The sequence below is a fragment of the Heloderma suspectum genome, chromosome 2 (genome assembly GCF_057233095.1).
Source record: "Heloderma suspectum isolate Gila_16-S chromosome 2, 16-S_ref, whole genome shotgun sequence".
Taxonomy (NCBI): Eukaryota; Metazoa; Chordata; class Lepidosauria; order Squamata; family Helodermatidae; genus Heloderma; species Heloderma suspectum.
In genome coordinates, this window is record NC_139459.1 from 204,031,948 (window position 1) to 204,047,791 (window position 15,844).

General features: G+C 40.4%; 1 protein-coding gene across 1 annotated transcript in view; it reads right to left on the reverse strand.

The window, feature by feature from the left end:
• Window positions 1–15,844, reverse strand: part of PRKCA (protein kinase C alpha) — a 296,418-nt gene that overhangs the window by 47,054 nt on the left and 233,520 nt on the right. The window contains exon 8 of the mRNA XM_084837479.1: window positions 15,501–15,597. Coding sequence (XP_084693605.1) covers window positions 15,501–15,597 — 97 coding nt within the window. The remainder of the gene's footprint in view (window positions 1–15,500; window positions 15,598–15,844) is intronic.

Consider the following 15,844-nt stretch of genomic DNA (forward strand, 5'->3'; position numbering starts at 1 on the left):
AGGCAGGTATATTATTTTAAACCAGAGCCTCTCTTACAGGTAAATTGTTCATCAGAAAGCTAAACAACTCTGCTAGAAACAGATTTTTCAGTATGTTTAATTTAAATTACATGGAGAAAGATTTTTATATTGCATGCAATCCCACTGACATAGATGAGACTGAATTATACTAACCTGCACAGCAAAAGACCTGCTTTCTTTCCATCACCAGCTCTTTTACTGTTAATTTTTTTTACTTATTTTAACCTAGAGATATATTTATTTTATTCTGAGCCTGAGCTGCAGCAGCTTTTAATAATCTATTTTCATGCTTTTTAACTGTATGCCTCTCTGAATGTCTTTTGACCAAGTGCAGGTTAATATATACATATAATAAACAAACATATGAAATCCATTGGTTTTTTGTTTGCTTCTTCGGTAAATATTGAACAAGAGTTTCCCCCCAAGATCTATTCATTGTTGCGTGTAACTCCTGGTCCAATTCTAAGCAGAGGGAATTTGCCTATCACTATTACCAGGTAAATAGCTCAATTTGCAACAGGTGCAGACCATGGATTAGTGAGTGTAGTTATTACTCTAAAATTGTTTAGATTTAGCTTCCCTTAGTCTTTTTTTATCAAGTATTTGTTTTGGGAGGAAACACCTTGTCCCTGAGTAAGATATAGATGCTAAAGTAATCAGACCTTCTGCAAATATGACCTTCTCCAAATAGCACCTCCATCAGGGAAGTGCTTTCTCAGCAGTGGTACAGTGGCGATGGAATGGCCTCACCACAGAGGTATGCCTGGCACCAACTTTGACATTTGGGCACCAGGCAAAAACGTTTTTATTTACCCAGACAACTTAAATCATTGATAAAAGGCAGCATATAAATGTGTTAAACAAGAAAATAAATTATATTCCAAATCAAATATAATATGCACCAATGTATACTTATATAGATGAGAAAGGTATCTATGAATACAACATATTCAACAATTAGCTTATTAATGACCTCCAGTCAGAAATGGGAACACATACACAAACAATTTACATATTTCTTTAAAGTGATGTTTCAGTTATATTGAGGCCTCTTCAGGCACTGAGGGGGCTTTGGATAAGCAGATGCAAGGCGACATCCAACACAGCCCCAGAAGAACCTCTTTTGGGGCATACCACTGGGCTGGAACTTTCCAGTAGGATACCAGGGGCCTCCACAGTGACATGCTACCCAGTGAAGTGTCCCTCTGCTGCAGGTTCCCTCCAGCAGTGGAAGGACACTTCTTCCCCATCTTAACCCCCCTTGTGCTATAGGCTGTCAGGTTTTAACTTTGCAAAGAAACAAGAAACGATCCTATTGTAAAAATGGAGTCCTTTTCTGAAAATGCTTTTCTGTAGCAAAGACTTTAAAGCATTTATATTAAAAAGTAGCCATTATGAAACTGAACATTTGCAAAGTTTTTTGAGTACTTCACTATGAATTATATAAAATTGTTATTTTTATTTCCAGTTTTACAGAGAAATCCCAAGAAAAGGGGCAAGGGGAATGGAAGTGAAGTGCTGGTCAGACCAGGAGAGGGGTGGGTGGATTTTTCTACAAAGAGGCCCAGCGGTTCTTTAGTTTCCTGAATTTCCTCCTCTCATTGAAACCAAAGGGTGGTGTTAATAATATCACTTCCAGGCTGGTGTAGTTGATGGGCCCAATTCTGAGTCCTCCCAGAAGAATAACGTGGCTTTGCATCTGGCAGATCCAAGGCTGGCTCCTACCTGCTCCTTTAATGCCCCATATTGAGGCCTACTGGTGCTGGTAACAGTGCTGGAAGTAGATCTACACCTCTAGAGCTTTCTGCGGATGAACCAGGGGCCTCCATAGTGGACATTCCCCTGCAACGCCGACAGTAGAGTTTGTCTCTGCTGGTGGAGGGGCACATCCTATCCCCCACTCCCAGTCAGCTGTCTGAGTGAGTTAGGATTGGGCTATTAGATCCAAAATAATTTCAGCAAATCATCCATTTATAAAACAAATACATAAAATGTGAAAGTTCTTTCGTTAACTGGATAGCCTAATCATCATCATCTCCTTCATTATCAAACTTTTTGAGCCAGTATGAACACACACTAAGTTTGAAGGGTTTGAAATTACAAAATTTATTTATAAACTTTTTTTAAAAAAGCTTTAAAAAAGGTCCTGCCAGCTTCTCATAGTACAAGTACAATTTGTCAGTTTTTGACTTTGTAGTAACACTTGTACAGGTGTCTGTACAAAAATGTGTTGAGTCAATACAGTAATGGCAATTTTTGTCAGCAAAACCCTTGAGTGAAGATTTTAGTAGAATAGCACGAACACCCATTGTGTGTGTGTGGAAATTACTGAATTAAAGGAACATTACACGCAAACCCCTAACACCTTTCTTTTCTGTGGAAACAATTCAGGACATTGGAACAATTATGAAATAATTCTAACGGTAAATTTAAGATGAATTAGTAATCCAGGCACTGAAGTATCTGTGCAACATTTATGAGTTGAACACACTATGATGGCAATATGCTATATTGCAATATAAGCATGCTAAACGGTATGTAGGTTTGTGAATGTGTGACTGTATAGTCAGTTGTGGAGAATGTAGTAACACCAGAGGAAAAATAAAATAAGCCAGTACTGCATATTATCAAAGATGCACTATATTTTCAGGGGAAGATAAAGGAAGATGATAGATTATACTTGATGAATCTAGTAAGTTCTTGCAAGTGAACTTTGCTGTGTGTGTGGATGTTTGTGCGCGCGCGCGTGTACACACACACGCACGAGACATCATTAAGATACATACCACAGTGTTACATTTTCGCCCACCCTATAGCAAAGCAGCTGCAACTAGTTTAAGAAGATAGAGTGCATCTTTAAAAGGGAGGCAAAAATGGACCAGAATCTGAATTTCAGACTTGAAAATAATTCCGTAAGGAAATGCTGTGAATGTAAATGAGAACATAATACAAAGGAGAAAACTACCTTTAAGAAGTGAATATATATATGGCAGCCCTGAAAAAAGACAGTAAAGGGAGAAAAACTGCTTTGTTAGTAAAGGGGAAATTAAAGCCATAATAATTAGTAGTAGAAGCAAAGGAGAAACAAATGCAATACAATAATGGCAGCAGCAATAAAGGGAGCACACAAAAACATGTGAATCAACTACTGCTCAAAGAGAGATAAAAATTAGGAAAAATGAAACAGTATCACTAACTTCACTACCAAGAGCAGACACAACACAGGATGTTGCCCGTCAGCAAAAAAGTATACCATTAAGAAAGGAAGTAAAGCATCCTATCTGCATAAATGGTCATTATCTCAATATACAGCATCATATGACAGTAGGAATCATTGACCAAGACAGGGTTCCTAGGCAATTATTGGGCTGTGATAAATTATCCATCTGAGAAGAGCAGTAAGTTTAATGAGGCTTGCATGCAAGAATAACTTGCAGATTTTTAGCGAAAAAATGATGAAAAAGCAATTACAGTGCAATTGCAATTGTGCAGAATTGTGGTAAAGACGATAACCATAAAAAGCAGTATCATATTTAGCATGCAACAAGATAGAGTCATGTAAATCTGCTGCACATGTACACATATACATGCTTCTCCATCAGCACAGCATGTGAATTTTCCAGCTCCCCTTCCTCCCTGCCCCCAGGCCAAACACACTCAAAAATTGTCTCCCTGTCCTTTCATAGCCTCTGGCACTGGTGCTTGGACATCCCTCTCACACTGCTTATGTCATGCAATATTTCATTCTTCTGAAAGCTGTACTGATTTTATTTATTGGAGGGATTGGGAATTTTTGTGAATGGCAAAGTAGAACTGGGTAGCTCAACAAAAACCAGAGTGGGATGGGATGGGCAAATTGGTGATCCTTTCTGAAATTGAACTTTGTAAGGTCAAAGTGGGACAAAAATTGAACTGACTCAGCAACAGTTGTCCCAGTTTCATAGAGGACCACGTTATAAATAGGAACATTGGCTCCGAATGTTTTTTTTTAGTTCCATATTTGTACTATTTACTCACAGACTCATCCATGCTACTTAGACATACTATGTGAACTATCATCTTATATCTGGCACTGCAAAGTGCTACACTGTTTGCTTTCTAAAGGGCAAGAGAATCATCATAAAGAGCTATTTATGGCAGCTCTGAGTCACCTACTTCTTGTGAGGTGAAAACTGAGAAGTCTTTCTTATTTATAGCTAATATTTGTATGAACACTGCATTCTCCTAGCCTCTTAAACCAGACAATGAGACAGAAGCATATCACCAGTGATGAACAAGACTGCCTTCCCGCCAAATCGCCACATCTTCAGGTGCTTCAGTGTGAAGCCAATCTTGTTCTCTTCCACAGGTTTCAGTAAAATAGTATTCTTCCTTCATCACAGAACAGTACCTATATGGGAAAGGGCAGCACCAGATTCTGAAAGGACTTCAATGCAAACTTTCGGGTGTGGGGGCAGGGGGATGCAAGCACTGCCCCATAGTTCTTGCTTTCTTTGTTGACTGCAGGAAAATATGAGCCATAGGTCACAACTATATGAGTAATTTCCTGTGACACACACTTAGGGGGTTCACTGCATTGTTTCAGTACAACCAATGCAAGCAGAAATTGTGCTTTTACCCACTTTCTAATACACAGGTCAGGAGGCCCATAACACTGTGTACACCGGGGTTTACATTATTGTGTATGTACACATGCCCACCTTTTTCTAGGAATGCTTTCCACATCCCTGGTTGAGTACTACAAACCATCTCACTACTATGTTCATTATACAGCTGATAACACTGTTTGTACTAGTGTTGGGTAAAAACTAAATAAAAAGCGGGTATTTCTAGTTGAAGGAAAGAACACTGTGGCCTCTGTCACTGGGCACTGGACCAGGGCTGGCCCACACATGAAGCTGGGTGAAGTGGCTGCATCAGGCAGTGGAGCAGCAAATTGTGCCACTCCATTGTGCCCCCACTAGAAGGGCTCTCCGCCGCCTCCCGTGGGTGCTGTAGAGGGCCCTGCCAGTTGCTCTCCTGCTGTGGCATTTGCTGCAGTGAGAGAATGGCTGGCGGGGCTCTTTGGAGCAGCTGTCCACTCTCCACTTCCCTTGGTGAAAGGCACATAACTGGAAGAAGTGGCTGCAGGGGTCTTGCAAGACCTGGGCAACCATTTCTTCTGGCCGCATGGCTCTCCATAGAGCACAGAGGCAGCAAAGGTAATGGGGGGAGGGGGTTGCGGCAGCAGGGCTCATGTTCTTTCCCATTCCAGGCAACGAGAGATATTATACCAGGGCTGCACTGGACGAAAGGCTACTGGCAGCTGCATCCCAGGAAGAACATCATGGCAATGGGAAGACCAGCCTAGCACATCCATTGATCAGAGACAGAGCAGTTGGAGGGAGCTTGCTTCCTCCTTTTCTTTTCTAGAAAGAACACTCTGCTACAAATACCAGTTAACCTGGGACTGCAGATTTTAAGAGAAGCACATTCTGGCCTCTGCCACCAGCCAGGAGACCATGAGCTGCCTTCCGGGAGGCTGTACCTGCAGTCCCTCAGGAAGATTATGACACCACAAATTGGGGATAATTAAATGCCTACATAGAGTTTACAGCCTGTGAACATAGATGCCACCACTGCTATGATGCCTGCTTTGTCCTATCTTTGCATATTTTCAGCTTAGTTCGCTGCCATTAAATGGAACAATAAAATATTCTTAATAAATGATTTATTTAAATATTCTAAATAAATAAAACCATGTGTAGATGTTCTTATTGCATATTTTCAACTCAGAAATGCTACTTTGGGGATCTTATTAGCATTTACCCATCCTACTTTCCTCTTGTGGCTGCATTTTACTGGGTCACTTTAAACCAGACTGCATTTGTTTGCATCTTGAAATATGCTCACAGACAACATATTCTTGTTTTTGCAATTATTTTTCCCCACTGTATCCAAATGCAAATGATGGTGAGAAAGTATATTTATACACATCATCCTGAATGCAATGCATTTTTTTCAGATGTGTGCATTTTGTTGACATAACCAAGTTTATATTTGTCTAGAGCAATTACCTAATATATGCAGGCAATATTGTTTTTGAACAAGGATCCAATATACACCAGCAATATTTTTTCTTAAAGTTTTAAACAAATAATCATTAAGCACAACCAACTCAGAAAGTAGGTGTCAGGAGAACACTATATGTGATTTGCATCATTTTTCTCCAGGTTGGAATAAAAGCTGTTGGAAGTTTTGGAGGAAAGTATTATCATTATTATTGTTTAGAAGAACATTTGTTTTCTTGACTAAAGCAAGACTACATATATCTAACTAAATGTGTTTGATTATTCTGAAGCCAGCTTTCAAAACCTACTCATCTACACTTAAAACGGATAACTCCCAAATGATATAATGGGTAACAATGTATGTATCTGATTCATGCAGAAAGCACAGTCCAATAAAAACACTTTTTAAAAACAATACTCAATTTCTGGTATTATCCAAGTCACTTGGTCACTGTTACCTTACTGAAAACATTTACAATGCAATCCTATATAGGACTATTCTTAAGTGACACTGAGTTCAATGGGATTTACTCCCAAGTTAGTATGTGTAGGGCTGCAGCCTTAAAAGCTCCAATTATCAGAAATGTTGGCATCATGGAAAACAACTTTAATTCTAGAGTGCAGTAACAAAAATATGGGCCCCCTCAAATCCTATGTCCATTTATCTGAGACTAAGCCCCATTGAACCCAATGGGTCTTACATCTGACTAGACATGTATAGGATTGTGTTGTAAATCTTGTAAAACTAGGACATAACACAGTTGCTAATTTTTACAAGCCTGCCTTTTAGAACATATTTTTCATGGAGTTGTAGGGCTGGATCCAGCTCTGCGAATGGAATGGTTCCTTTAATATATGGAAGTGACTTGAATCCAGCAGAGGCTCTCACTGCAAGAAGGGTGGGAGACGACCTTCACCAATTTCCCCTTCCCCTGCAGCCTCCAGTGCAGGCCCAGCATTAAAGGGTGACTTTGTGTGGCATACCGGGGCTTCAGGAAGGCCCAACCCTAAGTCTGATGAGGTCCACCCCCTGTTTATTTATTGGCCTATGGATCACTCAAGGTCCCAACCTTCTTAATGCACTGCTCCAGCTTTCTCTGTATTGCATGCACATTTGCAGCCATCTCTGGAGCATTCAGTTTCAGATGGGGTGCTGTGAAGGTGAAGGCAACAGCCCTCATGAGTAAGCAAGTGCATATGCACTGTTGCAGGCTGTATATGGTCCCATGGAGTAAAGGAGGAGAGGACAGAGTGTCAAGGAGCATCATGCTCCTAGGCTGCAACCATCAACACTCAAATGCAGCATCTGTGGATGGTTGCTGTGCTTCCTCCAAGTCTCCGGCCTTGCCTGGACTAAACACGTGGCTAGGCTCCTTTCCTCTCAGAGGGGAGGCTGGAAGACACACCAAATCAGCTAACCACCAGCAGCCAGCCCGTTCCTTCTTGCAGGAGGTAGCAGCCGGAAAGTATAAAAGCAGCCTGGCTGAGCAACAGGCTGCCTCCCAGACAGTGAGTGGGGTTGTTATCAGATACTATAAGAGTTTAAAGGCTCCTTCGTTGCCTTGCCTAAATGAAACTGGAAATTTCCATTCTTCCACTAGAAATAGCCAGATTCCGTTTAGCCAGATTCTGGCTGAACATCAGGAAAAACTTCCTGACTGTTAGAGCAATACGACAATGGAACCAATTACCTAGGGAGGTGGTGAGCCCTCCCACACTGGAGGCGTTCAAGACGAGGCTGGACAGCCATCTGTCAGGGATGCTCTGACTCGGATTCCTGCATTGAGCAGGGGATTGGACTCGATGGCCTTGTAATACAACCCTACTATTCTATGATTCTATAAATTTCCTTACTGCTACTCTATTTCCCCTACCCCCAAATCTCTTACTGCTTTTAATGGACTGGGTGGGATGATGTGATCAGACAAATTGCCAAATAGTTCAAGACTGCTCACATAGTACAATTCTAACTATGTCTACTCAAAACTAAATCCCATTGTGTTTGCATAGGATTGAAATCTTAATCACATACACACACAATTAGCAAACATGAAATCAGTTGTAAACATGAAATCTTTGCCAGGCATATATGATTAAGACTGATGGGGAGGGGATGAGGAGTAGACACATTTTCTCTTTGAAAAGAAAAAAAAATTGTACGGATGATTTTCTATTTGTACATTTTTCGTTTTTGTACAGACTCCAGTTTGAAATCAATTGGTGGTAAATATAAATTTTCTATGGCTTGCTTAATGCTGTAGTATTTTTCCTTTAACCGTGTGTGTGTCAAAGGGGGTTACATAAGAACCTAAGAAGAGCCATGCTGGATCAGACCAAGGGTCCATCTAGTCCAGCATTCTGTTCACACAGTGGCCAACCAGCTGTCGACCAGGAACCCACAAGCAGGGCATGAGTGCAACAGCACCCTCCCACCCATGTTCCCCAGCAACTGGTATACATAGGCTCACTGCCTCTAGTACTGGAGGTAGCACATAGCCTTCAGGACCAGTAGCCGTTGATAGCCTTTAATTTAATTTAATTCGGGGGTTGGACTCGATGGCCTTGTAGGCCCCTTCCAACCCTACTATTCTACTATTCTATGATTCTATTCCAATCGTCTAGTTTTGATGTGGACATTTTTGACATACTCACACAAAACAAACATTACAAAAGTAAGCAATGAAGTTGAAAACGTGGTGTTATTTTTCTCTGACAATAAGGAGTTGTCTTATTGGACAAGATTTGTATTTAATTTAGGGAGGGAAAGGCCAAAAGGGAAGGGGTGAGGGGTTAGAAGACAAAGAAGTGGTGCCAAATGGGCAATGCCAAATGGGGGCCACTGATACTACATTGCCCAGGGCTAACAAAAGCGTCAGGCAGCCCTGTTCCAGCACCACCTCTCACACAGTTCCTAAGAATTCTCAGCTCTTGGAGGCAGATTTTAAGATGGCATAGGGTGGCGAAGATTGCCAACCCCCTTTGGCCCACAGGAGAGTCCAGTTAGCAGAGTTCTACTCCATGCAACCCTGGATCTGACCCACAGCATATAAACTACTCTGGGTTAATTTGAATGTGATGTGAAAAAGGTGTGCTAGACAATGTATTTCTTAAAATTATTACCGGTGAAAAACTAACACGCCATTTTGACTACAAAGACTACTATTTTAAGAGCCACTGGTTACCTGTACCAAAGTAACAATTCTTTTAAGAAAATACTTCTACATACTGAAAGGTATTCTATAAAATGTAAATCACACTGAATACTTTTGCAGAAATACAGCATATAAATATAGTAAGTAAACACACACACACACATACACACTTAAGGGATAATTTATTTAATACTTAAAAATGCTTTTATCGGTCTCACTACGATCTTATAGACAGGCCTGCTTCAGGTTTTCTTCTATGTCCAATTATCAGTCTCTTTCTTTCTTTCTTTCTTTCTTTCTTTCTTTCCAGCAATGCACTTAAAACTATATACACGAGAAGGATGTTCATGCATTTAACACTTTTAAAGCTGATTAGTCCAGTGTGGAATAATGAAGCCTTTCCCCCAAACTTTTGCTGGAGAGTCCAGTGTGAACACAATTCACAATGAGATTTAAAATAGACCTAAACAGAATTTGCCTTTTATGCACTCCTAGAGCTAATAAGCATTGCTTTACAAATAAATACTGGATGACTACTTGCCTAGATGCAATATGGGTAACACCTCAGGCAGGATTCAAAATAAAGCAAGATCCTTTCTAAGGGAATGTCTAGGCAGCACCTCCCTGAACTCTACATCTGGTGTTTCTAAGCTAAACAGGAAAAGGCAACAAAGCAGTTACTTGCAAGGTACAGGTACTTAAAAAAAAAAAAAAGTGCTTCTCTGGCTGTCCAGATTGTATGAACTGTGCAGCTGATGTCTAAGATAGAGGCACAGATCATGACTGACATAAGACACTGATGTTCCCTGGCTGCACTTTTACCTCCTTCAGTCTAGCCACTGAAGGGTGTGCCCTAAGGTAACTGCTTAAAGCATGGAAGACCGTTTTATACCAGCTCTGCTTAAGATTTGAGCAGCGATTTGGGATCACCTTTCTTTTCTCCAGTTCGTGCAGGGTTGTATTCAGTCCTGCCTGTCGCCAACGGAATGGATTTCTTTTCCGCGCTGCATCCCCCTGTGCAATCTGCTCGGGACAGTTAGGGAACCTTCTGGAGCAGATCCGGCGGACACACCGGAGGTGCATGGACAGGAGAGCAAGAGAACATCCTATTGCAGGAACTTAAGTCCATTCGCAAGACATTGGATAGAACCCATATTCTATAATGGTGTTTTTTCTGCTCAGTCGTTAGAGACATATTGTGAACAAGAAAATGACAGTTCATTTAATTAGGGCTGTGTGCATTCTGTGATCGCACTGGACAGGTGGAGAAATTGACTACAGTACACTGAGAACTTCAGTTTTCATTAGGAAAAAAGCCAGTCTCTACTGCATGTCAATGGCTAGGAATAGAAGCCAGTCTCTAGTGCATGTGAATGGCTAGGAATAAAAGCCAGTCTCTAGTGCATGTGAATGGCTAGGAATATAGGCTTGGAAGTGTAATTACAAACTGTGGCGAACCCACAGAACCCACAAGGAAGGGCTGAATAGGATCTCTATTCCTTCTGGTGGAGGTGACAATGGCTTGATTGTCCTGCATTGCTATTTGCTTCTCCTTATGACTGGCAGAATATATGCAAAGTTACTTGGTCTCTGTCATTTTTGCATGTCACATAATCCAGCTTTTCTTGTAGCAGGCTATGAGTTACTTTGGTACATAATTTTGATCAAAAAGAAAAAAAGTCCACCGCCCTGCATTTAAGGAATTAAGTCTTGCCATAAGCCACGGAAACAAAGTGGCTGAAGTTCCCCAATTGTTTACCCAATAAATTTCACAGACACTACCAAAAATGCTTACTCTCCAAATCCAGTATTTAAAGCAATATGGTTTGTGTTAGAGGTTTTGGGCTCCAGAACAGTGTGTGATGTTTGTGTATGTCTGCTTATATCTATCTCTCAAAACATGGCATCAAAGATAGTAAGAGGATAACATTGTCAAGAACTGACTTATTAATCATGATTTTATTGAATTATTATCTGAAGATGAGTAACTATGAACTCTGATAGCCAGTGCAATGTCCCTTTTTGTTAATGAGGCTGCTAATTTTCTATTTGTGTGTGTATGTGTTTGCTCAAATTAAGGGTCAAACTATATGCTATGTTGATTTCTCTTCAAGTATTGTGCGCTGGTTAGGAGGTAGTGAGAGTGATGAAGCTCTTTTTTAATCATAAATAATTATTATGCATAGAATGAACTCTCAAAAGTAAATTAAATTGGATTTGGACTGCCACATGAATAGGAAACAAGCTAACGACATGTTCAGTACCAGTCATGCTTGCTCTTCTAAGCAGTTCTAAGTTCTCTGTTGGCTCCTGTTCTCTCTTCTGGAACGTTTGTGCCTGTACCTGGTAGTTTCAAAAAGGTCATTTGGCCTGACCTAGAAACCTGAAATCAATATATGTAAAGAGCTTTTGCTGACTGACACCATCTCCTACCAACTGTTCACAAAGAGTTGTTGCAGGACCCTGTATCCAGTCCCTGGGGCAGATGCTCATGAGATCCAGCAACACAGCATGTTACCTTCATGAAACAGGTAAGTAATACGATCAGTTAAGTAATATGATCCAATAGTGCTGATCGCATGACCAATGTGGAAGGGAGAAGGGAAGGGCTCATGGTTCTGTGCATCCAAGCAATTATGCCCAGTAAAATGGTTCTACAGGTCATTAGCACTGAAAGCCCCTCAGATGTAAAATGAGAATATGAACTGCAGAACAGCAGTACTCTTCAAGAGCACCATACCTTAAAGACAGTAGCATGGTTTTCATTACCATTTCAAACTCTGAGGAATTAACTCTGTTAAATATGAGTAAGGTCAATGAGAGTCTGAAGTATGCAATCCAATAAAAAATAGAGATACACTGCAGTTTAATACCAGGTGCATGTTCTGTACGTGGAGGTCGGTGGGAGGATACACAAAAGTTCTGAAAACTCAAAAGAAGTTGGTTTCAAGTTAAGGCATTTATTTTTTTACAGGGCACTTAATCCACTGTAGATGTAATGTGTTCTGCAGAACATATTATTTTAATCAACTATTATTGTAGTGGAAATGATGGTTTTATACGCAGTTGCAAAGTTGTTTGTCTTTAGCAAACAAAGCAAACACGTATTTCAATATTACATGAGCACTACAGGCACTTAAGAAGTCTTCAAAATGTTTTTAAGGATACTGATGGTTCCATTATTGTGATTGTTTACTGTTAACAATATTGAAATACAGTCCACTTTCTCTGGAAACCATCAGTTTACACAATCAAAGGCCATTGTCTAAAGGTAACAACCTATCTACACATATACAAGGAAGTCCAAGGTGCACTGGCAACATGCCTTTTCTGGATTACTGATTAATTCACAAAATCTCTCTGTGATAAACTTGTTTACTGATAAGTCTCCGCAGAGCCAGTTCAGCACCTTTGCAATCCTTGAGAGAGCTAAATCTCTCCCAGACTTGCATCTGGTTCTTGTCAGTTTCCTCCACTTGGACTTGCAGCTCTTGCTCTTCCCTGCTACTCTCCTGTATATCACTCCCATCTCTCATGTCTGTCTGTCTGTCTGTCCGTCTCTCTCATATCAGTCTTTGTGGCTTGGACCCACCCAGTGCCAGAATGCTGTAATCATCTTCAGATGTGGCAACACTGGGAGAAAGCCCAGCTGATTCTCCATTCCCACAAAATCTCTCACACACTACGAAATGTGGCTTCCACCGACTAAAGTTAATAACATAATATTATGTATTTGATCAGTTATCACTTCTGAGATAGAAAGGAGTCAACAGCTCAATATTGTTGAGTGTCTTCTCACTTCAGCTTCTGTTCACTTTGTCAACATACAAACAAATCAGAGGCTGAAGTGATTTCAGGAGTGGTTGTCCCAAAACACTGTAAACTCTTCCTTAATGAGATACAGTTTAAAAAACTCTGATGTTTCCCCCTTTTGTAACCTAAAGTTGTCTAACACTCAGCTGACTCAGAATTTAGGAGTGAAGCAACCTTCAGAATATAAGTGAGAATGAGCACTGGAGAAGCTTGTGTATTGATTCATCATTTTACACATTTACACACAAACCAAACTTTTTATGGAGCAGGAGAAGGAGCTTAAAGCTGAATGATAAAATATTACTATGAGACTTAAGACCACTTATAAAAGGAAAGATATGCTAGAAATGTATTAGGGCCAAGTATGGAAACACAGAGTTTTCTATGGAAGCAGAGCCAAAGTGTTGCTTCTATGGTGGAATGAATTAAATGCACCATGTAACTTGTCACAGTGTTGTCAGCTTCCAGAACATGGTAATAGCCACCATGTCTAAACTATGGCTTCCACATTCTGGCTTGTTTGAAAGCCATTAACCATGTTAACAGGAAGCTATGCTTAATTGCAGCTTCTTGGCTTGTTTCCCCATTCACACCAAGGAAGGAGAGAAGCAGCTGCCTGTGGATGTATGAAACTCATCCATATTTCAGCTTATTAAGCCAAAATCTGATCACCCAAACGTAGCTAATGTTACTGTTCTCAAGATGTATTTGCTAAATTCACTCCCTCAGAATCTTTTTCTCCATGGCTAACATCCTTCTACTTCTAGTCCCCTTTCAAGAATTCTCCCCACACCACTCTTGCAATATTCCCATCCAGTTCATGTTCAGAATCTCCTACACCACTTCCCCCAATGTTTCTTCCAGACCCTACTCAAAATCTCTTCCCTCTTTCCATGTTTCTTACACTACCCTGTTCCTCCTCCTCAATGTGCATTTTTCTTCTGTTTTCATCTTTTTCTTTCCCTCACTCATCACTCTGTCAGATCTTTCTTACAGTCCCACCTCTCTCTCTTTCATGCAGAAAAGGACAAAAAGAATGACATTTACAAAGAAAAAGCAGTAAAATAGAACAAAACCCTGTGCTACTCCTGAACGGGAGTGAGAATGAGCAAAGTTTAAAACAAAAAGAAAAGTATATGGGGCTGCTACTCAAATGTGAATCTTACCAGAAAGTACACTGTAAAATAATGGAAATGTGTTTTCTCCATGTGAACTTTTTTCCCTTAGTAAGGAAAAGGCAAAAAAAAAATCTGTTAAGATTACATGATATTGAATGGCAAAATCAGATATCCTTGGCAGGTAATTTTTGTTCTCCTTTATTTTTGGCGTCCAGTTCCCAATTGGGAGTAAAGGGGCTAATTATTTAAGAACTATTTAAGAACTATTTATGTTGATAAGCCTCTATATGTTTATATGGCCCATATGAATGTTCTGCCATCTTCCATAATAGAGACAAGATTCAACTAGGGTTTCTCACTGCGACCTTACTGCCTTTGTGGTTCAAGGGATTTAGAGACTGTAATGCAAATCTTACTGCACTGTAATTTCTCTCAGGATATTAGGAGAGAACTGATTATATTGCTATTATCTAAGTTGCCTGGCAGAGACAATTTGTTTTATGTATCTTACTGTTTAGCCAACATCAACCCTGTAGTTACTGAAATGGTTGCTAGGTTTGTTTTTTCTGTTGCAATTAAGTTGAGAGTTCAGTTTGATTTCAGTTCTGTTGCAACTGAGTTGAGAGCTCAGCTGAGAGCTTTTATCCTGCTACTGAGATTGGTTACGCACAAATGTTTGTGGGTCGTCAACCTCCAGGGTGTCTCCAGCACCAAGGGGCCTTTATTCCATTTTTTAAAAGATTGGAGATAATGGGCTATCAAATTACAGCACTTGAGTTCCCGTGAAAAGAGGAAAACCCATGATAAGAGGAGCTAGAACATAGTGTCATCTAGTGGCTGTATAATGAAACATATGGAAGATTCAGATATGGGGGGAAAGGAGGGGAAAAGGGTAGGGGGAAGGAAGCGCGTGTAAAGGGAGTCCGGTGTGATCCTGCATTTAAAACGGAAACAGAAAGCCCTGTTTTAAAAGCAGGATTTTAGGCTGGTGTAGAGATGCTCATGGTATACTGGAAAACCTTTCTAAGAGAAGAGAATGGAACCCTTAGACACAGAACCTATAGCCGCTTTGCTACATTAGTAGCAACATTTTATTTAACTGTTTAACAGCTCAGTTGAACCTTCCATTGCCACACTCTTAACACTGGGACAAAAATTGCGCTAACCAACCTTAGAGTAAGGAGTTTTGAAGATCTATGAAGGTTATGAAGATCTATGAAGGTATGTAGAAGAGCTTGTACAGGAAGCTGGGACAGGAAGCAACTCCCATCTGTTATAGCAAGTACAGCAGCAGCACAAGATCAGACAACAACATTGTACTCCGCAATGTGAGTGTTCATTCTCACCTCAAACTTCTGTCTTAGTTCTGCATTTCCATCATCATCTGCTTCTGGTATTGGAACATTGTAATACTCGCCTTCCTCTTGATTAAGTAGCTTGTACCTGCAGAACGTAGGGAAATTTTTTTTATGTATTTGGCATCTTTTTCTTGAAATCTGTACAGTGTGACAAGAATGCAAATTGTTTTTCAGATGCAAAGCTGAGGAACAGCTGAGACAGGGACTTGTAATGCAATCCCAGAACTAAAAGCTAGTCATGTCAAAGAGATGCTCTCCTTAGAAAGTTCTCTTAGCTGTGCAGCATTTGTCTGGGATGAGGAACTTACACAGCACTGCATGGCAAATGTATG